Source organism: Pipistrellus hanaki (assembly GCF_964339955.1).
Source record: "Pipistrellus hanaki genome assembly, chromosome: 7".
Lineage (NCBI taxonomy): Eukaryota > Metazoa > Chordata > Mammalia > Chiroptera > Vespertilionidae > Pipistrellus > Pipistrellus hanaki.
In genome coordinates, this window is record NC_140509.1 from 25,321,638 (window position 1) to 25,348,853 (window position 27,216).

The window sequence follows — 27,216 nt, forward strand, 5'->3', positions numbered from 1 at the left end:
GACCCTTAATTGACCTTTAAAGAGTAAATATTGTATACTGTTGAGATTTAAAAATATTCCATAGGCTCTGAAGATACTTCTAGTTTTGGGATTGCTCACTAATAGCAGTAGTAGTATTGAGCAAAAAATATTTCTCACCTAGGTATTTTGAATGAGCTGGTATTATAGCTGTGTGATTTCAAGCTGTGTGTGTGATCTTAATTTTTGAATGTTCTGAATGTTCCCACCATTTGAAAGCACACACAGACAGTATTGGGGTAACAGAAGGTTGACCTCAGGTGAAGTTTGTAGAGTTTACCAGACACATGATATTATGGCAAGATGGCAATGAGTTTGTTTTTAGGAATTGAGCAATATCATTTTTAGAAGGAGTGTTAAATCATTTTTTTCCCTAGAACTGGAATTGTCTTTTTTGATTCTTCTGAGAAAAAGAGGATTACTAATTCGGATGCAGCTCCAAAGATGAGGTAGTTTTGGCCTGTTGTAAACTTTGAATTCCAGCACATTCAGCTATATAAATTCATTGGCCATTCTGGCTACATAATTTATAAAGATTTAGTAACCTTTTGTAAATTATTTTTAATTACCAGAAATTTATTATACTAAAATGTCTTTGGAATCTGAAAACAGTGGGAGTGTTGGTGATGTATGATAATTGAGCCTTACTTAGGCACTGGGATTAGATAGTTTTAGGGAATGAAAACTTTTCCTGACTTTTTCACCAGCATTGTAAGCTATAATTTTCTCTTAATCTTATAATTAGAGAATACACGTGAAATAATTATCAAGTCATCAAATAGTTACATTTTATTTCATTGCCTTATTTTAGTGTAAATACATTGTAGAAGAGATGTTGACATCTGTCTATTTAGAAAAGGATTAATTTTTGTGAGAAAAACTTCCTTTTTAAAAAACTTAAACTTCAGTTACAATAAGTGTATCCATTTAAAATGAACAGGTTGATGAATTTTGGTGGATATATATACTGTGTGGCTAGATTACTATGATCTCTGAATGCATATAATAATATGGCCACTCAGGTATATCCTTCCTATATAATAAAAGTCTAATAATGCAAATTTTCCACTCGACCAGGAGTTCCACTAGCAGGCAGGCCTGCCAACCACCCATGTCCCCTCGCCCTGGCCAGTCTGGCTGGACCCCACCCATGCATGAATTCATGTACTGGGCCTCTAAAAAACAATACACACACACACACACACACACACACACACACACACACTGAGTGGCCAGACTATTATGTGTTCAGAGATCATAATAATCTGGACACTCATTGTATACACTCATGAAATTACTACCACAATCAAGATTTAGGATAGTTTTATAAATTTCAAAGTATTTTCCTATTCCTTTGCAGTCCATCCCTATCTTATTCAAGGCCCAAGGCAACCACTGATTTGTTAGAAAATTAGGAAAAATAGTTTTTAAAGGAGAGCTTTTACCCCAGGCCTGTGTTGCTCAGTTGGTTGGGAGTCATCCTGTGCACTAAAAGGTTGCTGGTTCATTTCCCTGTCAGGGGACATGCCTGGGCTGAGGGGCTCCATTCCCGATAGGGGGTGTGCAGGAAGCAGCTGATCAATGTTACACTGTCACAACAATGCTCCTCCTTTCTGCACTCTCTAAAAATCATAGTCTATTCTTAAAACAAAAAACAAGATCCTTTAATGAATCAAATCTAGTCAATTTTAGCTCAGTAGCTCAGTGTGTAAGGATTATGGCCTTGGGTTGTGGAATTTGTAAACCTATTTGAATGTTGGCCGTGTTTTGTGACTAGGGAAGACATTTAAATTATTTAATTGCATTTTTTGTTCTTAAAACAGTCTATTCTGATTGGAAATAAATTAATTAAATATAGGTAAACTGTTTAGTAGCGACTTAACCTAGTAAATTGTAGAATATCTTTCAATTTCCTCTCTTATTTTTTTTTAATCTTCACCGAAGAATATTTTCCCATTAATTTTTATTTTATTTTATAATTTTTTTTTTACTGTATAGAGATTATGCTTTATTTATTTATTTATTTTTCTATTTTATAATTTTTTATTTTTATTTTCCCATTGATTTTTAGAGGGACTGGAAGGAAAAGAAGGGGGGAGAGGGAGAGAGAGAGACAGACAGACAGATAGAGACAAATCAATTGGTTGCCTCCCACTGAGGACAGAGTCGAATCCAGACCTTCAGTCTGCCGGCCAACGTTATCCACTGAGCCAAACCAGCCAGGTCCCCCTCATTTTTATAGAGAAGATAATTCAAGGACAGTTTGAGGAAGTTTTGGTAGATTTGGGGCTAATCTAAAAAACCTTGGAATTTTGCTTAATTAGTGGAATTTTCTAGCTAACTGAACATTACTAGATTTTTGTTGACTCACCTGCTCCCTAAAGTACATCACTTCAGTTTTCTCTGTAACCAATATTGAAAATAATTCAGCTTTTTATAATTGAGGCTCCTCTAGAGTATAAATGACTTCTACTGAGTGATACCTAGTATGGTACACTTTATATAGGAGACTAGTTTGATATGTCTATGGGCTTCACATAATTAACTCAAGTAAATTTAAGTCTCTGATTTGTTATTGTCTTGCCATTTATCTCATTGTATCTTAAAAGGGTTCCTCCCTCAGTTTGTGTATGTGCACATCTGTTCCTGAATGAGTTTTGATTTGTTGGATTTAGTTTTAATAGTGTTTTTCTGTCCTCCCCACTATCCCACCAAGAATCTTTTTCTCTATATATTATTGTTCTTTAAGTGCTTTATAAATAAAACAAGGCTATTTCATATGTATGGGACAATAAATGATTTGACTTTAGCTCTTTTACATGGACTTACTATAAAACCAATGTCTGATTCTTAATTTATGGAACTATGGTTGAAAACATATGATTTTTGTGGTTTAAGTCTTGTAGTTCTTTCAAATGTGTGAAATTAATGGAGTATATACATAATGTTTTTTTTTCTTTTTCTTTTTTCTTTTTCTAAGAGTGAGTAAACATTTAATAGGGTTTCTGGAACAATGATATTCTACGTGCATAATGCAGAAACATTTAGTAATGACTTGTTTTACATCTCCAAATGTATATTTGAAACTGAGGATTTTTTTTTTTTAACAATTCAATACTAAGTGTGTTCTTAGACTCAGAACTATTAAAATAATTTGGTTTTTAGGTGATTATTAATTGGTAGCTTTATTTCTTATGGTATTTTTTTTGTCTTTCTATAGGGTTGAAAGACACACAGAGAAGTCTTCATGGATATAGTTGATACATTTAATCATTTAATTCCTACTGAACACTTAGATGATGCCCTATTTCTAGGATCCAACCTGGAGAATGAAGTCTGTGAGGATTTTAGTACAAGTCAAAATGTCTTAGAGGACTCGCTGAAGAACATGCTCAGCGATAAGGATCCTATGCTAGGATCTGCAAGTAACCAGTTCTGTTTGCCTGTTTTGGATAGCAATGATCCCAATTTCCAGATGCCTTGTTCAACAGGTAATTCTTAACCTTTTTTTTTTTTTTTTTTTTTTTTTTTTTTTAAGTCTGCAATTTAAAATAAAAAGAATTTTTAGCAGCATTTTTTTTTCCTTTTTCTTTTTTTTGATGAGGGCCGTGAATTTAGGGTTCTTACTTTTGAATTTAGATATTCTAGGCATCAGAATTAGAATTTAAACTAAATTTCCTTCGGAGGAGCGTAGAGTTATTTTTGAGGATATTGTAGATATAGATAGGACAACCATATAATTTATCATCCTAAGTGGGACACTGAGAATTACAGGGGATACTGCTAATAATTACATCATCACAACAGGTGTCATTAGGACTTTGCCTAGCAAATTGGGACATCACCCTAGGCTTGCTGGAGTCAAGGGGAACAGCTGAATTGACCTTTCTTGTTGCCCTTTCCAGCCTTTCAAGTTAAATATTGTGTGCTCCTATCAGATCTTTTGGTATTTTTACAAGTACCCCAGAACCAGAGTAAGAACTCTAGACCTGTGCTATCTAACATAGTAACTGCTAGCCACATTTAACTATTAATCACTTGAAATGAATCTGGTCCTAATTGAGATATGCTGTTAAATGCATACCATATTTTAAAAACTATGAAAAAAAAAAGAACGTAAAATATATCATCAAAAATGTTTCAGTGTTGATTACATGTTGAGGTGATATTTTGAATATTTTTTGTGAAATAAGTTTTTAATACTCATTTCACCTTTATTTATATATTTAAATATGTTTTTATTGATTTCAGAGAGGAAGGGAGAGGGGGAGAGAGAGAGAGACATCAATTTCAGAGAGGGAACCATTGATCGGTTGCCTCCTGTATGCTCCCCACTGGGGATCGAGCCCCCAACCCGGGCATGTGGAATCAAACCCGGGACCCTTCAGTCTGCAGGCTGATGCTATATCCACTGAGCCAAACCAGGTAGGGCTCATTTTATCTTTAAAAAATATATATTTTTAATAACTTCTGAAATACATATTTTTTGATTTCCAAGAGAAAGGGAGAAGGATGAGATAGAAACATCAATGATGAGAGAGAATCATTGGTTGGCTGCCTCCTGTACATCCCCCACTGGTGGTCAAGCCCACAACCTGGCATGTGAGACAAACCATGACCTGGTTCATAGGTCAGTGCTCAACTACTGAGCCATGCCAGTGGGCTCACCTTATTTTAACATTTTACTTTTGTTTTTAAAGTGGTTACTTGAAAATTTAAAATTAAATATGTGGCTTACATTATAGTTCTGTTGGCTAGCACTGCTCTAGGATTTCTTATGTAGTTGAAGTCAATGAAAGAAAGATTGAGGAAAATTACTTTCTGTAGGACTAAACTAATTTTTAATTAGAAATTATTTTGGAGATATGTTTATGTGTGGAAAAATATGTAGATTTTCTATTATAATGCAAAGAAAATATTACAACAAACTTTGGTGCAATTAGCCTATCTTGTAAGCTAGAATTATTGTAGATAAGGAAAATCAGCTTTAGATGGAGAAGGTTAGGCTGTCCCTTCACTGTTCCCTAGAGTAGTTCAGAGGTTTAGGTTGTGTTGGTCTATTTTTCAGTGACTCTAGACTTCCTCTGCATTACAGTTTTTCAATATATTTTTTTCATTTTCTTTTAACTGTTTCTACTTAATATAATAATACTTAAAGTTTTGGATTAGGTGACCTGCTATTCATTCATAAATTTATTAGAAAACTGCCTAAAAACCTCGACATTTGGCTAATAGGAATCTTTTCATTCTACTGTATCTTTTGAATTGTTTGTTAATGATGTATCTCTGAATTATATACATTGTTTGTGTTATTGCATAGGCTTACATTGTTTTTGTGTATTCTCAATGTTTTAAAGCTGTAAAAAGTTTGTTTTATGTATATGCATTGTTCAAGTTTTTTTACTTTTGGTTCCTGTGTCAGTACAGTATATTGAATTATCTTTATGGTTAAGCACCTTTGACAGTGTTTGATTGTATGTACAAAATTTCATAGTTTAGTCCAAATTCAGTAAAAACATTTATTGAATGCTTAAATGCTTGTTACTGGGAATGCAGTTACCCATAAGGATGTTATATTAGGCCTGGAATTGGCAAGTATAACATCCTCTTAGACTTCTAAAGAATTCCAGCCTTTTAGTAATATTGGTATTCCTAAATGCAACCCCTTTCCCCTCTTTTTCTTCAGTTTTGGTGAACATTTCTTTTGCTAATAGAATACTTTGAGCATCTTTATTCACATATTTAAACTTTTTCTGAGGTATGATTATTTGTTACTTTATTATTTTGTAAACTTTAACTTCTTATTTAAGAATTTTAAGTAAAATTATTTAAATATTTTATTTTAAGTTTGTTTGCTGCAATTTATTTTGGTTCTGAAGCAGAACTGTTTGTATAATATATGTATAGTACATGGTTTTAAGGTATACAAAGGAATATGTGGGGGGAAACTTCAGATAAAGCTTTTCTGTTTAGAATTATTTAGATTTCATTGTGCCATCAGGCATGGGATTTATCGTGATTGCTTCAAAATTTGTGTTCATTGGGATATTTGGTTCAGTAAAAGGTTTATATATTTTCTAATAGCAAAGTGGTGGAATACATGAAGAAGTTTTAAATTCTGTTTTGAAATTATTTTAGATTTAAGAGCATTGCAAAGAAGAAATTTCATTGTAAATTATTTACTGAAAACCCAATGTGGGCAACTTGTATAATTTTCAGATAGTCAGAAACTACTTCAATTTTTGCTGTATGACATAGTTCTTATACAGATGTTTGTATCTGGATCTATAGGTTTTTACTAATTGTCTTAACTGAAGCTTATCAGGGAAATGACCCTATCAGTATTCCTCAGGCCAATGAAAGCTATAGATTATGGTTATTTGTTAACATTTGGTTTTGGTAGTGCTAAGCTATTATAATTGTTCTCTACTACCGTTTTTCCCCGAAAATAAGACATCCTTCGAAAATAAGACCTACTTACAGGTTTCCTTCTGAGTGAAATATAAGGCATTCCCCTGAAAATAAAGCCCCCCCAGGCTCTGTCTCAGAATGAAAACTAATTTACCATAAACTGGTTGCTAGGGCCGCCCCGACTGGCATCTAGCAACCAGTGATGTTACGTATTCTTCATGGAAAAATAAGACATCCCCATGAAAATAAGACCTAGCGCATCTCTGGGAGCAAAAATTAATATAAGACTCTGTCTTATTTTCGGGGAAACGGTGTGCTGAACCAGATTGGTTTGCAGTAATTGTTAAAGATCAATATTTTGGTTAACATAGTTGAGTGGCTTGCATTGTATTGAAGCTGTCTCTAAAAAATCATAGAAGGAACTTTAAAGTCTAAAAAAGAAAAAAGAAAAAGGGAAGGTTAAGCCTAGTGTTCTGTCATATGCACAAAAGTTAGGATAATAATTGTTAAAGAAACTCTCTAAAGCAGCAGCCCATCGGTGGTCTGAAAGGTTGGTAACCGCTGACTTAAGGAAACCTTTGGAGCAGCGGTCACCAGCCCGTGGTCCGTGAGATCTGAAAGGTTGGCAACCGCTGCAGTGTTTCTTTAACTACAGTGTTTGCATATGGTTTTTATTGAATTTATTGGCGTGACACTGGTTAACAAATTACAGGTTTCAGGTGCACAATTCCACAACATATCATCGGTACGCTGTATTGTGTGCTCATCACCCCAAGTCAGGTCTCCTTCCATCATAATTTATCCCCCCATAACTCCTATCACTACACGGTTACATATTTTTTTTTTTTTTTAAGATTTGCCCAGTAATATATTTTTTAAAAACTCCAGGTGAGGGAAATCATTACATTTGGGAGAAATACCCTGTTTCCCAGAAAATAAGACAGTTTCTTATATTAATTTTTGCTACCAAAGATGCGCTAGGGGGATGTCTTTATTTTCAGGGGATGTCTTTATTTTTCCATGAAGAAGAATATGGTACACATTTATTGTTAAATGAAAGAAAATAAAGGAAATTTATTACCTGTATACGGTACGGTAGTATGGTAGTTGTCAAACCAGACAAACCAGACAAACTGTGAATCCTACAGTATCAAGAATTTACTCATTTATTCAATGACAATCATGACATCATCTTCTGGAACATCATAACAATCCAATTCCTGAATTTCCTGGTGAATTTCTTGTGACTCAATTTCTTTCAGAATCAGTGGACCAAATCTCTCATGTTTAGGCTAGGGGAGCCTTATTTTTGGGGGGATGCCTTATATTTCACCCAGAAGGAAACCTGTAAGTAGGTCTTATTTTCAGAGGATGTCTTATTTTCGGGGAAACATGGTATTAGATCTTGATCGAATCAATTATTGGTGTTTTTTAAAAAAATCCTGGTATCCTTAAAATGAAAATTAGATTTTTTCTAAGTATTATGTTCAAGATACCAAATATATTGTTTATACCACTTGAGGAATGTATTCAAAGTCATTATAATGGTATTTGAAAACCTGGCATTATAGTGTCATGAAGAAATGTTTTTCTCATTTTATAAATAGCTATGATTCATAAATGTGGAACAAGTCTTGCATTTATGATCCATTTCTTTATATGATATATTGAAAATAAATGTCCAGTAGCTATAATTTGATTTGTTACATTAAGACCAGGAAGACAAACACACTGTAGACATAAGGATATTCAGAGCAGCCTTTCCTTTAAAAGTACTTGTAGGTACTGCATCCTTCAGGGAAAACCAAGATGTCTTTTCCAAGCTATACCATGGCTTGCAAAGTTATCATTCATTAAATTAAAAAATAATAGCCCTTTTGTAGCATGGATTTTTAGAGATTAAATACATCAAAAAGTCATGGAATTATTACAGTATCTTGGATATTTGTTAAATGTTGACTCTTGTGTATTTAAATGTAAAGGAAACTTCGTGCAAGCATGCGTATATAATGGTGGTTTTCCTATCGTGAATGACATTGGTAATGCATGACATCAGGCATTTATTTAATAAGGATTTTATTAGCATGCACTGCTTCCTTCCAAGCAAAGTACTGTAATAACATGTTACAAGTTTCTCAGTAGTAGTGTGATTTGGTCCCTTTATTAGCATACAGATTTTGAGAGAGAGAGAGAGAGAGAGAGAGAGAGAGAGAGAGAGAGAGAGAGAGAGAGAGAGAGAGAGAGAAACATCACTGATGAGAAAGAATCATTGATTGGCTATCTCCTGCAGGCAGGCTCCCTACTGGGGATAGAGCCAGCAAGCTGGGCATGAGCCCTGACTGGGAATTGAACTGTGACCTCCTGGTTAATAGGTTTGACACTGAACCATTGATCCACACTGGCTGGGCTGGCACCCAAATTTTTAATCTTTAATCATAGATCTGTAGTTTGGGCTTTATCATCAGAGGCAGGTTTTATCTGTAATATTGTAAAAATTATATTGTACTTGTTCTGGAGAAATGATTAGTATCCTTAGTGCATAACTGAGATTTGTTTAAAAGGTGTTTACAAGTTTTTATGGCAAATTACTTCTCTTGGATAGTATTTTCAGACAATACTTTGAAGTAACCACAGTGGGCTTCTGGTCCAAAAAATTCATGTTTTCAGAATTATTATTATTATTATTTGTACTTCATTTGTGGGTAGTAGCAAACTTTTTGAACAAATTAATTACACATACGGATCTAACTGCACATTATTTTGAGTGGTAGTATATGTCATTTAAATTTTTTTTAGCTTCTGGGCTTCAGTAAACCTCTTGTACCATTGTTCTTATTTTTGAGAATTATATTTGAACAAGAAAATACAAATTTAATATACGTAGAGTAGTCATGCAAATGAGATGAAAATATACTAATATTGGTTAAGGCAGTGTATACTCTTAATTGAATATTAGAGAAGAGTAACTGGTTAGCCTTTTAAGAACATGCATAACTTCTAAGAATAAAAATTTATTTTAGTAAGGTTGATGATTAATATTAAATCATTTTTAGTTATACTTAAAGGGATTTTGGTGAAAGTGAAGTACGTTTAGAAGAGAGCGAACAGAGAAGAGAGGCAAACAACTTGTAGAATTAAAAATGAGAAAATGCTGGAAAGTGGAAAGGGTAGGACTTACTAGCAGCCAGAGATGCTAAAAGTTTATCACATTGGCAAGAGGACTTTTCCTTTTTTATGGATAACAGGAAAGAGCTAGATTCAATATGTAGCAGTTGGGGGGCGAGGGGTGGAGGGGACAAAGTTTTACTGACCAAAAGAAACTTAGGATTCACCCGAATAGAATAATAGGTTCCCTGTGGGAATATGGGATTTACTCTTTTGCTGGATATGACCCTCCAGCCTGGGATGTTTCATTGGGAATTAAGTATCAGATCCACATACCTCATTTTTAAGACAACATCCTCCAGCAAAAAAACAACAGCTTGTTTATTGAAAAAAACAAGGATAGGAAAAATGTTGGGGCAGGTAGTAGAACCAGAAGTTAAGATAGTAAAATATTTGCGGAAACCGGTTTGGCTCAGTGGATAGAGCGTTGGTCTGTGGACTTGAAGGGTCCTGGGTTTGATCCCGTCAAGGGCATATACATTGGTTGCGGGCACATCCCCGGTGGGGTGTGTGCAGGAGGCAGCTGGTCGATGTTTCTCTCTCATCGACGTTTCTGGCTCTCTTTCCCTCTTCCTTCCTCCCTGTGGAAAATCAATAAAATATATATATTTTTAAAAAGATAGTAAAATATTTGCTGCAGGTGGGACACAGTTTTAGCTTTCAGATTTCTAGCAGTCATTGTGTGAGAGGACAACATTCCACAGTGAAACATTAGTGTCCTTGAAGTTAAAAACAAAATCAGTGCCCAGGAAAAGGAAAACTATTTCTGACACTAAAACCATAAAGAAATTTCATGTACAGTTTTATCATAATGGGTGATATAATAAAAATCCTTAACATGCTTTTAATGAACACGGCACATTTTTTCTATACTAACTCGCAGTATGCATCACAGTACCCAGTTTAATGGATTGGCCTAATCACAGGTTAGATTTTAAGTTACTTTTTTTTTTGGTTGTTGTTAATCCTCAACAGTTAATATTTTTTCATTGATTTTTTTTTTTTTTTTTTTTTTTTTTTTAGAGTGGAAGGCAGAGGGAGAAGCAGAGAGAGAAACATCAATGTGAGAGAGACACATCTAATGGTTGTCTTCTGCATGCACTCTGGCCAGGGCCAGAGGTACATGTCCTTGACATGTCCTTGACCAACACTCTGTCCATTGAGCAAAATTGGCTAGGGCTTAAAGTTACCTTTCTGACTTCTTGGATATCATTTTCTTCCACCAGATTTTTAAGTGTATTGATGTGAAGGTGAGTTTATAATACTGTCTGAGAACTGCTGGTACTGCAGCCTCCCCTCCCCCTTTTCCAACTAAGTGCATGGGTATAAACTTTATAAAGACATAGTGCTATGTATGGGATTATATAGATTTAAAGGCTATGATGGGGGCATTTGTTTGAATAGGAGGCTGTTCTGCTCATCCTGAGCAAACGAGAACAGAGTCAAGATTTTTCTCAGAAAATAACTTTGGGACCCTGTGTAATATATAAACGGTCAGGAGAAGCCTCATGATTACAGATATAAATGAAGATAATCTTGCCATAGACAATTTTTGTCTTATAGGCCATATATAAAATGGCAACTTGTTGAGTAAAATTCATAGATTCTATCATCTTTAGTTCCAGTTGATTAATCTTGCTATTTTCTCTAGTGGTGGCAGAATTGGGGAACCCTTTGTTCACATTTTCACCGTATTCATTGTCTGGATTCCTTCGGAACTTTTTAAACCAGGGCTTTCTATTTCTACACTTTGTACTTTTTATCCATTCCATAATTATTTGTCTTAGTTGGAGAATGTTTTGAAAAGATTTTTGAACTAGAGCTACATTGGTATTATCCTTTGCTGTCCCTTCTTTCTTAAAGTATCACCTTTCCCTAATTTTGATTTTCTTTTATTATAGACTTTATGTCTTTGAGTGCTTTTTTTTTTTAAAAAAATATATTTTATTGATTTTTGTACAAAGAGGAAGGGAGAGGGATAGAGAGTTAGAAACATCGATGAGAGTCAGTCATCGATCAGCTGCCTCTTGCACACCCCCTACTGGGGATATGCCCGCAACCAAGGTACATGCCCTTGACCGGAATCGAACCCGGGACCCTTTAGTCCCCAAGCCGACACTCTATCCATTGAGCCAAACCGGTTTCGGCTTTGAGTGCTTCTTGAATGACAAATTAGTTACCATATATATATATATATATATATATATATACTTATATAAGAAAAGAGGTAAATTGTCATAGGACAGTCAACTAAAGCAGAGGAATATCCAAAATGATGACATTCTTCTGAGCATAATTGATCTAATTCCTGTTTTCCTGGTAAAGCTAAGTGTACCAGTTAATAATGGCGGATTTTGTAAACAAAGAAAACATGTTACCATGTTTCCCTGAAAGTAAGACATCCTCTGAAAATAAGACCTAGCGCAACTTTGGGAGAAAAAATTAATATAAGACACTGTCTTATTTTTAGGGAAACGGTAATTTCAAGAGAAACATCAGAAGTGCTTTATTCAAAGTAATATCCATCACTAGCTACACATTTCCCCCATCTTTCAGGTAATTTGTGGATACCGTCCCAATAGAACTTTTTTTATTTTGAGGCAAACCATTCAGAGACCTAATTTTCCACTTAGTATATTTTGAAATGCTGCTTAGAAAGTGTATGTGCCATCCATCAGGACAAGTGGTAATCTGAAGGAGCAAGGTCTGGTGAATACAGCTGGTAGGTTAATACTTACTAGGCAAGATCTTTTAATGTGTCTTTAACTGGTTTTGAAGTGGGTGATGGTGTGTTATCATGAAGCAAAATTATTTTGCTGTATCTTCTGGCCCATTCTGGTCACTTCATAATGAAAGCGTGGTTTAAATTGATTATTTGTTGTTGATAGCAATCAGTATTAATGGTATCACCTGGCTTTAGAAGCTCATAATACATCACACCTTCCTTATCCTACCAAATACAGAGCATTGTCTTCTTTCTGAAGCGATTTGGCCTTGCAGTCGATGTTGATGGTTGACTGGGATCAACCAATGATTTTGTGTGTTTGGGATTCTCAAAATAAGTCCACTTTTCATCACCAGTCACAATTCGATGCAAAAAAAGACTTTCTTTTGTGCCACTGAAGCAACATTTTACTGATGACTTTTCCGGTTTTCCATTTGTCTTTTGTTCAGTTGCTGTAGCACCCATTTTTCTTTCTTTAAAATCTTTTTCATTGCTTGTAAATGATTAGAAAATGTTTAATCTTTTTGCAAGTTGTTTTTGAGTTTGATATGCATCTTCATCCAATAATGCTTGTACTTGTTGGTCTTCAGACTTTTATGATTGACCTGGATGTTCTTTGTCTTTCACATCAAAAGAATCACTTTTAAAGCATTTAAACCAGTGTTCACAAGTATCTTGAGATGGAGCAGGTTCGCCATAAGCTTCCCGAAGTATTCAGCAGCACTTTTCTTCAAAATAAAATAATGAATTAAAACTTTCCGCAAATGTTTTTTTTTTTTTTTTTTTTTTGGCATGAAATTTGACATTTTTAAGCATAAAAATATGATGTTAACACCTTCAGCAAATTTGACATAAGGAGTTTTGAAGCTTGCTGTCAATACAACAAAATAGCATATCAAATTGCCTATATATCAACATATGCATAACTCATCTATTCAAAAAAAAAATCCACATTATTAACTGGTACACCTAGTATTTACCTGTAGCCAGACTCTATGATCAGCATGAGGGCACTTTAATAGTTGGATGCACAACTGTACTAGGTACCAGAGAACATGTGAATTTCCCCCCTAAGGTGAATGGACAGTCGCATGGGATAGTTTAAGAGAGTGAACAATAATTTATATATAGATATTTTTGTTCAGAATTATGTCTGAAACTTGATCATACTGTGATGATTTTATTTTTTAGATCCTTATCTGAGGATGTGTTTTAATTTTTAGAGAGAGGAAAAAAGTGAGGGAGAGAGAAAACTTCGGTGTGAGAGAGAAACGTTGATCAGTTGCCTCCCATATGAGCACCGACTGGGGATAGAACTTGCAACTTAGGCGTGTGTCCTGACTAGGAGTCAAACCTGCAATGGGTTTGTGTACTGGACGATGCTCCAGTCAACGGAGCCACTGGCCAAGGCATAATGTGGTTATTTTAGTTTTTAATTTTCTTAAGTAGGAGAAACGATACATTTGATAAATCTCATAAGATTGCTTTGAAAAACTAGTGCAAGTGGTCGGCAAACTCATTAGTCAGCAGAGCCAAATATCAACAGTACGACGATTGAAATTTCTTTTAAAAAATATATTTTATTGATTTTTTTAGAGAGAAAGGGGGAGGGATAGAGGGTTAGAAACATTGATGAGAGAGAAACATGGATCATCTGCCTCCTGCATGCCCCCACTGGGGATGTGCCTGCAACTAAGGTGCATGCCTTGACTGGAGTTGAACCTGGGACCCTTCAGGGTGATGCTAGAGCATTGTTCCACTATATCAAGGTTGTGGCTTTGATTCTCAGTCAGGGAACATACAAGAATCAGCCAGTGAATGCACAAATAAGTGGAATAACCAATGTTTCTCTTTCTTCCTCACTAAAATATAAAATAAAATTTAAAAACAAGATTGTTATCTGGTTATTGGACTACCATACCACCATCTGATAATGATGTATTCTAAATACCTGTTTTGACTAGAAAGGCAAAGGTTCTAATTTATAATCTGATCATTTTATAGCTGTCATTGGTCAGGAAACATTTATAAATGTTTATACAATATTGCTCACAACATTTTGTAGAGAATATATGTTAGGTATTAAAGACATCTTAAATTTTATTAAGTTATAGTTAAGAAACAGCTATGAGTCATTTCTAAAGATATGTAAGTTTGAAATTTCTCATTAGAAAGGTTAGGAATGGTCATATTTTCAAAGTAGCTTTCACATGCTTTTTAAAACCTGTAACTTTGTTGTTTTAGAATAATAGAATGAGCCTGACCACTGAGTCCTGGTTTTGTACAGAAGTATGAAAGAGAATTGTTTTTAAACCTCTTATCCTGGAACATTTTGAAGTATGTAATATGCTTTTGTATCCTGGAACATTTTGAAGTGTGTAATATGCTTGTTGACCATTTTACAGTTTATTTCCTGAGTTCTATCACTTGTCTCTTTCTTTCCCCCCCAGCTGAATTCCTTTCAGCTTCATTCTTTATCTGAAAACAAGGTTTTTCCTTTCAGAATTAATTGCTTACTCTATCAGTATACCTTGTCTATGATTTCAGGTCAGCTTTTAAGCAAGAAGCTTATCATACTAATATATACCCAATTTAAACTTGACTGGTAGCTCTTTAACAGTTCCAGAACTATTTGTATTATTAAAAGAGGATGTTTTCTAATGCAAATGATTGTGCAATTATTGGATATTTATACATTTTAATAATTGTGGAGTAAAAAGGTTTATGGCCTGGCCAGTGTGACTCAGTGGTTGAGCATCAACTTATGAACCAGGAGGTCCATAGTTCGATTCCTGGTAAGGGCACATGCCTGGGTTGCAGGCTTGGTTCCCAGTTGGGAGCCAATCTATGATTCTCATCATTGATGTTTCTATCTCTTCCTTTCCCTTCCTCTTTGAAATCAATAAAAAAAAAAAAACATTAATAAAATTTATGGTACAGTATGTGGACAATAGATAGTCTTTGGGCGGAAAGGCTGAATGAACTATGACTTTGTACTTTGAAAGGCTAAGATTCTTAATTTGGTTAATTATTTAATGTAGTTTCAACTTGATCAAATGTACTTGTTTTTCCATAATAGAATATTATTTCATACTAGATGTGCAAAAGTTGATATTTAACTTATTGAATCTTTTTTTTTTTTTTAAATATTTTTTATTGATTTTTCACAGAGAGGAAGGGAGAGAGATAGAGAGCTAGAAACGTCGATGAGAGAGAAACATCGACCAGCTGCCTCTTGCACACCCCCTACCGGGGATGTGCCCACAACCAATGTACATGCCCTTGACCGGAATCAAACCTGGGACCTTTCAGTCTGCAGACCGATGCTCTACCACTGAGCCAAACCGGCTTCGGCAACTTATTGAATCTTTAAAGCAGTGAATTATTCTACTTTAAAATTCTAAAATAAGTAAAGAAAATTAAGGATCCTTGAGCAAATACTTCCTTGACCTTGATCTTCTATTCCTTTGTCTCATTAACCCATACTTTTTACTCTGTTTTTTCTCCCAGCTAATAAGAAATATGAATAATAAAATCTCGAAGCCCTTTGTTGAGAAAATTGATTAAAACGAAATTCTGGTAAAGGAGCGCTGCATCTGTGATTATTCTTATGGGATCTCTAGAATGAGACTAGCTGGCTTTTAATGGGCCGAGAAAAATTAATTAGCTTGTTAATAGGACCCTAGAACTTTCATGTCTAACAGGTGTATTTGCCTTCCACCCAGAGTTGAATTTTATAATTCCTTGTTGTTTATCGATTCCTGTTGTTACAGAAAATTAGGAAAATTAAGTTACCTGGATCTCCCTAAACCAGACCTAGGTATCTTCAGCATTTAGGCTGACCCAAGAAATGGTTTCTCTATTCCAGGCTCTTTTCCTAGTTGGTTGCTATCATGATTTGGTTCTCATGGATTGTAATTTTCTGGGTCATTTTTGGCCTAAGATTAGGTTTAGCTTTGAGTGCCAGGAAACTTCAAATAACAGTGCTATAAAGAAGTAAATTTATTTTGTCATGTATTAACTAAAAAAAGTAACTGAAAGGTGGTATGGAGCTCCATAGTGTCAGGGATTTAAACTCCTCTACCTGCACTAACATGTATGATCCTGATTTCCAGGCTCACTGCATAGTTTTACATAGCTCCTCCAGTTGTCAAGTTGGGATTCTAGTTAATAAAAGAGAAAAGGGGAAGGGAAAGGTATGCTCCTTTTTCTACCGTCATATCCTGAAAGTTGCATGTACCATTTTATCTTACATTTCATTGGCCATAACTTGTGGCTACATCTAGTAATAAGGTAGATTGCATAGTGTAGTCTTTATTTTGGGTGACCATGTAAATAACAGGTATTCTATTAAATGAGGTAGGATGGCTAAATGGATATTGGGCCACAGCTAACCATCTCAAGCATAGCTTCTGTACTTTTACTCTGGAGAGGTTAGATTAAGATCAGGACCTTTTACTTGGTAAGCTGACCCCACCTCAAAGGTCATCCTGTGAGGTTTGAATACTGGTTTTGTTTTCATTGCTGTTTCTGCTTCACTTGTCAAAAACTTCTATGCTCCATATCTATTTTTTACTCCTAGCTAATGGAACTTGCTTGGGTCTCAGTTTGTAAATTCGGATCTCTGTTCATCGATCATGGTCAGTTGCTCATATTAAAAATGTTGAAGGGCCCTGGCCAATGTGGCTCAGTTGGTATTGAGTGTCATCCTGTGCACCAAAAAAGGTCACTGGTTCAATTCCTGATATTGGTATAGGTTCAATGTGGGGATGTGTGTGGGAGGCAGCTGATAGATGTTTCTTTGTTACACTGCTGTTTCTCTCCTCCCTCTTTAAAAATCAAAACATTAAAAAAATTTTAGAGGGAAATAAGATTCTTGTATTGTTCACCTTGAAGGGGTAGGTGTCAAAATCACTAATTGTGTACTTGATGCTTCATTTCATTAGGTATATTTATCATAAGATCTTTTTGAGTGCTTATCAGTACTTTTATTTTTAAAAATATTTTCCTACTGTGCTAATATATTACTGTCCAATGTAACACACAATAGGTACTTTAAAATAATTAACTATAAAAAAGATTAAAATGATTAGCTATAGATAACATAAGTGGTATTTACACTTTAAGAATTAACTAAAATTTACAATGTATAAACATTTCTTTGGAGTGCAGTATGATTGGATATACTTATTTATTTTACTTTTTTAAATGCTTTTTAATTTTTAAAGACCAGTAGGTTTTCTCAATGTATCTGTTAAGAATTGACGAATTAGTTTACTTGTTTACTTTTGTAGACACGTTTGTGTAATTAAAATTAAGTTTATATTAAAAGTTTAATTTCACAGAAAAGTATTCTGTGTGTATTACTGTAACTTTAAATTTATACTGATTAGGTCTAGTAAATGGGTGCATTCACCAATCACCCTGAGTTAAACACATGTACACCGCTGGTATATGGCTTAGCATATGTAACATTGGCCAGTATGCATTAAAACTGCTATAGAAACTCAAACCACCCCACAACAGAACCAGTTACTATGTGCAATGCAGTCTGATTACATGCTAATCATTCAGCAAACGTTGTTTACATTAGTGATTCTTGAATTTAAATATGTAGACTTTTGTTGTAGATATGTAATATTATGTCAGGAAATTACTACAGTGTTTTTCCAACTTATGATCTATTCACTAAAATTGGTTAAATCTAACAGTGAATTAATTACAAAAAATAACCTGTTAACTTATAAGCAAATCTTGCTTAAAGTCATTTAAAAATTAACAGGGTGCTAATTTTTACATGACATATAGACTGGAAATTTTGTCCATTAAATTCGAAATCCATTAAATGGAGTTTTGCAAAATCGAGGGTTTATGGTCCTTAACTTTTTTTTTTTTTTTTTTTTAATTTCATCTTGTCATTCTGATACAATCTTTTATACATCTGGTTCTAAGTTGAATTTGACTTTAATGACTGTGGTGAATGGAAAAGATACATGTATTCAAATAGAAAAAGTTTATTAAGTTCTAACAAGTCACAAGCCTAGTTTTTTTGTTTTGTTTTATTGAGTATATAAAGTCTGTTATTTAAAGCTACATTGGGACATATTTGCCCCCTTCAGTGTGTCTGGTGTTCTTTTACACCAATAGGAAGTCTATGTTTTAAAATACTTACCATTTGAGCTCAGAATTTTCTGAATCTTTTTTAATATCTCAAGAAAAATGATTTTAAATATGTTACATGCAATAAACACCAATTCAAGAAAAACGCTCTTACATATATTACATGCAATAAACATGAATATTTCAACAAAAACAATTTTAAATATGATGTTATATGCAGTAGACACCAATTAAGAAAAATGATCTTACATATAATATTACATGCAGTAGACATTAATATTTTAAGAATAAAAGGATTTTAAGTCTAATAATATAAAAATTGTACTAACAGCCGGGACCGGTTTGGCTCAGTGGATAGAGCTTCGGCCTGCGGACTGAATGGTCCCGGGTTCAATTCCGGTCAGGGGCATGTACCTTGGGTGTGGGCACATCCCCAATGCGGGGTGTGCAGGAGGCAGCTGGTCGATGTTTCTCTCTCATCGACATTTCTAACTCTCTGTCCCTCTCAATTCCTCTCTGTAAAATAAATAAAATATATTAAAAAAAAATTGTACTAACATAGTATGATAGCACAAAAGTTGTAGGAGATATTAAAAATCTGCAAATAACAGGATTACTTCTATTATAGAATATTTTCCCCCCATCTGGCTCTATTTTTGTTTATCAGTTTATATTATTCATTATATTCCACAAATGAGTGAAATCATTTGATATTTATCTTTCTCCGACTTGCTTATTTCACTTAGCATGATGCTATTAAAGTCTATTTTGTTGGATATGAGTATTGCTAATCCAGCTTTATTTTATTTTCCACTTGCATGGAAAAATTTTTTTTCATTCCTTCACTTTCATCCTGTGTGTGTTTTGAGGTGGGTGTCTTGTAGACAACATATAGTTGGGTCATGTTTTTGTATCCATTCAGCTACCCTACACCTTTTGATTGGAGCATTTAATCCACTTACATTTAGGATTATTATTGAAAGGTACTTATTTATAGCCATTTTAATTCTGTATGGCTAGGTTTCTCTCTCTATTTCTTCTCAGCATTCCCTTACAACAGTGTTTCCCAAACTTTTGACATATGTGTACCCTTTCTATAATTTTCGTAACGCTGAGTACCACTTCTACTCATGAGAACTTAGAATTAGGTGCAGCTAAACACGGTGCAGTGCATATCCCCACCAAACTCCAGTGCAACGCATACCCCCACCAAACTCTTTCTGTACCCCTGAGGGTACATGTACCACACTTTGGGAAACACTGCCTTACAGCAGTGGTTGGCAAACCACGGCTTGTGAGCCACATATGGCTCTTTGGCCTCTTGAGTGTGGCTCGGTATTAGAACCACTTCTTCAAAATAGACTCACCCAGGCCAAAAATCGACTTCTGCACATGGGCCACAAAGTTTCAATCTCACTGTACAGGTGTGCCCAAAAAGAAATGGGGCCAAAGAGCTGCATGTGGCTCGAGAGCCGTGGTTTGACGATCACTGCCTTACAGCAATCCCTTTAGCATTTCTTGTAATGCTGGTGTGGTGGTGAGGAACTCCTTTAGCCTTTGTTTTTGGTCTGGGAAGCTCTTTATTTGAATTGTCTATTTTGAATGATGGCCTTGTTGGATATAGTAATCTTGGTCTCAGATCCTTGCTTTCCATTACCTTGAGTACTTCATGCCATTCCCTTCTGGCCTGTAGAGTTTCTGTTGAGAAATCAGATGTCAGCCTTATGGGAACTCCTTTGTAGGTAACAGTTTTCTCTTGCTGCCTTTAAGATTCTCTTTGCCTTTAATTTTTGGCATTTTAATTATGATGTATCTGAGTGTGGGTCTCTTTGGGTTCTTTTTTTTTTTTTTTTTTTCCTCTTCTCTGTGCCTCCTGAATTAGTGTGACTTTACCAGGTTAGGGAAGTTTCTACCATTATTTCTTCAAACACCTTCTCTATTCCTTTCTCCCTTTCTGCCTCTTCTGCACACCTACTATTCTAATATTGTTATGTTTCACATTGTTCCACAGCTCCCTTAAGCTGTCCTCCTGCTTATTAATTGTTATCTTCTTTTTGGTTCTCAAATTGAGTGATATATATATATATATATATATATATATATTTAATATATTTTATTGATTTTACAGAGAGGAAGGGAGAGAGATAGAGAGCTAGAAACGTCGATGAGAGAGAAACATTGACCAGCTGCCTCTTGCACACCTCCTACTGGGGATGTGCCCGCAACCAAGATAAATGCCCCTGACTGGAATCGAACCTGGGACCTTCCAGTCTATCCACTGAGCCAAACCGGTTTCGGCTCAAATTGAGTGATGTTTTCAACCCTGTCTTCTAATTCACTGATTCCTTGATCATCAGCTTCCCCTAATGTGCTGTGTATTCATTCCAAATAGTTCTTTATTTGTGTTAAGGCATTCTTTCTCTCAGACTGTTCTTTTTTTCTTAGTTACTATATCTTTTCATACTGTTGAGCATTTTGAACATCATTACTCTGAGCCCTGTTTCAGGTAAATTTCTTATCTCTGCTTCATTTATCTCTTCTGGAGAATTCACTAGTTCTTTCATTTGGAGGTTGTTTTTTTGTTTCCTCATTTTGGTTGTCTGGGTTTGTGACTGTGCAATCTCTAGTGCAGGACAGTGTTAAAGGCTATTTCTGACTAATTGGATCAGGCAAAGACTCAAAGCCTCCAGAGACCTCTTTTCTATAAGACTTTCCCGACTTGAATAGCCCCAGGCAATCGACCTCAGGTGTGGCAAGAGTTTTTTCAACTGGATGTGGCAGTTGCTTTTGCCTGGAGGTTAATTGTTACTTTTAATCTCTTAAATGGCCTCTGGGCAAGGTGTTTTCCAGTATGTGTTGACTGTCTTCCCCCCAGGCAAGGCAAATGTCTGTGTGGGAAAGATGTCTGCTATGTGAGGGAATGACTCAGCCCAGAAAACTTGGGATGTCTGCCTTCTGTACTCTATCCCTTGAGACCTCTGTCCTGGGTTCTGCTCTCACAGCTCCAATCCATTTCACCCTCCCTCTGCCAGAGCACAAGGTGGGTGGCTCCACAGGGAATTTTTGTGCATTGGCCCTTTCAGAGGGTGCCTGAACATTCAGCTGTCACTCCCTGGCAGGCAACACCCCACTGCTTTTCATAGCCAGATGTTATGTGGGTATCCTCCTCAGTTTGATGCTCTCTGCTGTGGAGCTCAGCTTTGGGATTAGATCCCAGAGTTCTCTGTGGCTCCCCCACAGCTGAGATATTTCTCCGGGTCTTCAATTACTTCTGTGGGTGTCCGACCAGCCCTTTCATGCCTCCACCCCTCCTACCAGTCTCTGCATTCTTCACCTTTGGTCCTTGGATATTAAGGTTCTCTCCTGTGAGTTTTCTATTGATTATTCAGGAAGCCTTTCCATGTTTCAGTTGTAATTCCATCTTGTTGCTGGGAGCATGTCCTTGCAACATCCTCCTACTCTGCCTTCCATTTGTCCACTGATTCTTTTTATTTGGGAAAAATTTAAGTGCCCATTGAGAGTTTTTATAGATGCCACAATACATTTTTAGTCACAAACCACAGAATGATAGAAACAGTTCTAAGCATCAGTTTTCTTAGCCCATATTATTTTAGGAAAGAAATAACTTTTTTACTCGTTACTAAACTGTCACGATCCCACAACATGGGCATGTACCCTTGACTGGAAATCAAATGCCCTCCTGGTTCATAGGTTGATGCTCAGCCACTAAGCCATGCCTGCTGGGCTTGTGTGCATCCCTTTAGTTATGTATACCTATTTGGAAGAATACCTAAGTGAGTGTACTTCAAGTTTAATGAAAGGTTGCTATGTAAGGGTGTCTGTTGAAATGGTAAATATTTGTGGTAATATATAAACCCCCCCCCCCTCCCCAACTCGCTCCCAAGATTGTGTAGCTTTATTTTTACACTAAGGGCCCGGTGCACAAAATCCATGCACTGGCGGCGGGGGGTGTGTGTGTGTGTGTGTGTGTGTGTGTGTGTGTGTGTGTGTGTGTGTGGGGCGGGATTGTTCCTCAGCCTGGCCTATGCCCCCTCGCAGTCTGGGACCCCTTGGCGGCAGTTGAACACCCCTCTTGCAATCTGGGATCCCTCGATCCTTACTGCCCGCCTATTTGTTCCTTACCATTCAGCTCGTTGCTCCTTAGCACTGCCACAGAGGTGGGAGAGGCTCCTGCCACCGCCAGCTGTGAGCCTGATTTCTGGTTGAGCAGTGCCCCCCCTGTGGAGTGCATTGACCACCAGGTGGCAGCTCCTCCATTGAGAGTCTGCTCCCTGGTGGTCAGTGCATATCATTGCGACTGGTCATTATGGTCATTCTGCCATAATGGTTGCTTAGGCTTTTATTATATAGATGTGAATTTAAAAAATTGGTATTATTGAAAGTATTACACATGTCCCTTTATAGCCTCCCTGGGTTCCTACCCTAGACCTTCACCACCCATTGTCTGTGTCAGTGGGATATGCATATCTAAATACAAGTTCTTTGGTTGATCTCATCCCATCCACCCACCCTTGTTTTCCTTCTGAGATTTGATTGTTCCATGCTTCTGTATCTCTGTGTGTATTTTATTCACCAGATTATGTTGTTCATTAGATTCCACATATGAGTGAGATTGTGCGATACTTGTCTTTCTCTTACTGGCTTATTTCACTTAGTATAATACTCTCTAGGTCCCTGCTTGCTATCCCAAAGGGTAAGAAACCCTTCTTTTATTCTGCTTTATACTATTCCATTGTGTAAAATGTACCACAACTTTTTTATCTACTCATCTACTGAATGGCACTTGGGCTGTTTTCAGATCTTAGCAATAGTAAATTGTGCTGCTATGAACATAGAGGTCCACACATTTTTTTTCCTGATTGGTGTTTCAGTTTTCTTAGGATATATTCCTAGAAGTGGGATCTTTGGGTCAAATGGCAGTCCCGTACTTAATTTTTTTAGGAAATGCCTTTGTTTTCCATAATGGCGGCACCAGTCTGCATTCCCACCAGTATACTAAGATTCCCTTTTCTCCACATCCTTGCCAGCATTTGCCATTTGTTGATGGTAGCTATTCTGACAGGTGTGAAATGATACCTCATTGTCATTTTAATTTGCATCTCTGATGATCGTGACTTTGAGCATTTTTTCATATCTCTCTTGCCATCTCTATGTCCACTTTGGAGAAGTGTTTATTTAGGTCCTTTGCCCATTAAAAAAATATATATATATATTTTATTGATTTTTTTACAGAGAGGAAGAGAGAGGGATAGAGAGTCAGAAACATCGATGAGAGAGAATCATCAATCAGCTGTCTCTTGCACACCCCCTACTGGGGATGTGCCCGCAACCAAGGCACATGCCCTTGACTGGAATCGAACCTGGGACCTTTTCAGTCCACGCTCTATCCACTGAGCCAATCTGGTTTCAGCCTTTGCCCACTTTTTAATTGGTTTGGTTTGTCCTTTTAAGTTGTATGAGTTCCTTATATATTTTGGATATTAACCCTTTATCAGATGTATCATTGCCAACTATGTTCTCCCATACAGTGGGCCCCCTTTTCATTTTGTTGATGGTTTCTTTTGCTGAGCAGAAGCTTTTTATTTTGATGCAGTTCCATTTGTTAACTTTTCTCCTTAGCTTACTTTGCCCTAGGAGATGTATCTGCAAACATATTGCTATAAGACAGGGGCCTTCAAACTACGGCCCGCGGGCCACATGCGGCCCGCAGAGGAGTCTGATCCGGCCTGCCAGGTTTTTTGGGCAGTGAGCGCAGCCGAGGTGTTACAGTAGGAATTAGTAGTTCATATAATCCGGCCCTCCAGCTCTCTGAGGGACTGTGATCTGGCCCCCACTTTAAAAAGTTTGAGGACCCTTGCTATAAGAGATGTGTGAGAGTTTGTTGCCTATAGCTTCTTCTAGGATTTTTATGGTTTCGCATCTTACATTAATTTTGAGTTTATTTTTATGTATGGTGTAAGTTGGTGGTCTAGTCTTGATTTTGCATGTACTTGTCCAATTTTCCTAATACCATTTACTGAAGAGACTGTCTTGACTCCATTATATGTTCTTGACTCCTTTTTCAAATGTTAATTGAATGTTAATCAGATGGGGCTGATTTCTGGGGTCTCTGTTCTGTTCCAGTATCTATTTGCCTGTTCTTGTGCCAATACCAGGCGGTTTTGATCACTGTGGCTTTATAGTATAACTTGATATCTGATATTGTGATCCCTCCAACTTAGTTCTTTCTCAAGATTGCTGTGGCACCTGTTGGGTATGGCTCAGTGGTTGAGCATCAATCTATGAACCAGGAGGTCACTGTTTGATTCCTGGTTAGGGCACATGCCTGGGTTTCAGGCTCGATCCCTCAGAGTGGGGCGTGTAAAAGGTAGCCAATCAATGTTTCTCTCGTCATTGATATCTCTCTCTTTATGTCCCTTCCTCTCTGAAATCAGTAAAAATAAAGATTAATAACTATTACTGGGTTAAGGTGGCAACAACCAAAACATTTCTTCCCAATACTTGATATAACAAGTATTCTGTAAGGGTATATAACTTTGGCAACATGAAAATCTTTAGTTCCTCTTTAGCCTTTCCTCTAATGGTTTTATGCATTCATTGATAATCAGTTGTAGCAAAGTGATGATTTTTTAATTCTATCTTTTCTTTTACGTGTATTTGTTGGCATTCTTCCGGTAAAGAAAAAATTTCATTATCTGCTTACTCTGTACTGCAGGGCCTACTAAAGAGGCAGATTAAAGTTAGAGAATTGAGGTTTTATTACTATTTTACAAAGTAAAGAGTTGGTGAAATGATCACATCTAATTCCGGAGGTGGCAAATTATTATTAATTTTTGGCTCTTTTTTATTTATTTTTTTTAGGTTGCCGTATTGGTTCATGGATTTTATATTATTTTTTAATGAGAGAGGAAGAGAGAGATAGAAACATCAATGATTACAGAGAATCATTGATCAGTCTGCTGCACGCCCCTACTGGGGATCGAACCCATAACCTGGGCATGTGCCCTTGACTGGATTTGAACCCAGGACCTTTCAGTCTGCAGGCTGATGCTCTATTCACTGAGCCAAACTTGGTAGGGTGGGTTCATGGATTTAAAAAATACATTAAGTCCTCCTTATCATCATTGATAGGTTTTGTGCCTTTAAGAGAAAGGTTGTATAAGGGAACCAGTTTTACTATAGGCTGGTTAATATATAAACAAGAGTTAAGTTCTTAAAATTTTATAATAAAATGATGAACTTTGTTCAAAGACCTTCTGTGAAATGTCTTTGGACTTAGTAGTGTATCTTTCTTTTTAAGAATATTTTATTGACCTCAGGAAAGGAGGGAGAGGAAGAGAGAGATAGAAACATCAATGTGAGAAAGAACCATTGATTGTTGGCCTCCTACACTCCCCACACTGGGGATTGAGTCCACAACCCAGGCCTGTGCCCCAACCAGGAGTCAGCCATTACCTCCTGGTTCACAGGTCAGTGCTCAACCACTGAACCATGCCAGCTAGTATATTCATTCATCTAATTGAGAGGCTAGGAAACAGATTATTAAAAATATGTGAAACAAAATAAGGGATTAATCTTGGCCGATCTTGCACAGTGGTTACAGTGTCGGCTTGGGGACCCAAGGGTCACAGGTTCAATTCCCAGTCAAGGGCATGTATCTCGAGTGCAGGTTCGATCCTGCCCCAGTTGGGGCGAGTGTGGGAGTCAACCAATCAATGTGTCTAACGATATTTATCTCTTTTCTCCTTTTCCCTACCTTCCACTCTTTAAAAATCAATGGAAAAAATATCTTCAGGTGAGGATTAAAAAAAAAAAAAAAAGCTGGTAGATGCTTATGAAGGTGTACATAACAAAAATAAGCCTTATTTTCTGTTATTTACTTCATTTTTCTTATGAAGGGCTCAAAATAGAATCTTGTCTGAAATGAGCCTGGTAAGAGACCACACAGTCCAAAATGCTCATAAGAGCCAACAGAGACTTATTGAAGATAAAATATTTATTGACTTCTAAACCTACATTGTGGAATGGAATGAGATATTTTACTGTATATACAATTGCTTCAAGACTAAATACATATAGTATCAGTTCATTTCTTGTCATTAAATTAGGATCCTTACCTAGGGATATTTAAGTTTGAGGTATGTTTAGGTTTATTAGAATTCTTTTCCTTGTGTTCCAAGTTCTAATAATTCTAGTACATGTTCTAAATTTATTGCAGAATTGACATTTTTTTTTATATCAAGCATATATATATATACATATATATAAAATTACCTTTATTGAGGTGTAATCGACATGTAAATTGCAAGATATTTTTAAAGTGTACATTATGATGATTTGGTTTACATATGCATTGTGAAAGGATCCCCCCATTTAGTTAGTTAATAAGTATCACCTAACATATTTATCTTATTTTGTAAGTGTGAGAACATTTAAGTTCTATTCTCCTAGTCCTCTCAAATGTACAATACAGTGGTTATCAACAGTAGTCACCCTGTTACGTTAAGTTCTCAGACTTTACTTACTCTATTTCCTTCCCCCAAACCCCCCTCCTCTCCCCAATCACTTTTTTAGCCTTCATTTGATTTTTTTTAAAAGATTTCACTTGAAAGTGATACCATGCAGTATTTCTTTTCTGTCTGCCTTATCTCACTTAGCATAATGCCCTCAAGGTTCATCCCTGTTACCCCAAGTGGCAGGATTTCTTTCTTTTTTTCTTTTTCCAAATGGCAGGCTTTCTTTCTTTCTCATGGCTA

The 27,216-nt window shown here is 36.2% G+C and overlaps 1 protein-coding gene across 12 annotated transcripts in view; it reads left to right on the forward strand.

Annotated features, from left to right (window-relative positions):
• Positions 1–27,216, forward strand: part of PHF3 (PHD finger protein 3) — an 84,791-nt gene that overhangs the window by 10,708 nt on the left and 46,867 nt on the right. For 6 of the 12 annotated variants that reach the window (XM_084890369.1, XM_084890377.1, XM_084890370.1 and 3 more), the window contains exon 2: positions 3,239–3,509. The exons of 4 other annotated variants lie outside the window; for them this stretch is intronic. In XM_084890369.1, coding sequence (XP_084746495.1) covers positions 3,266–3,509 — 244 coding nt within the window. In that variant the 5' untranslated portion in view covers positions 3,239–3,265. Of the gene's footprint in view, positions 1–395; positions 468–3,238; positions 3,510–27,216 lie in introns of those variants that run through there. 2 more of the 12 variants (XM_084890375.1, XM_084890376.1) reach the window with 2 other exon arrangements.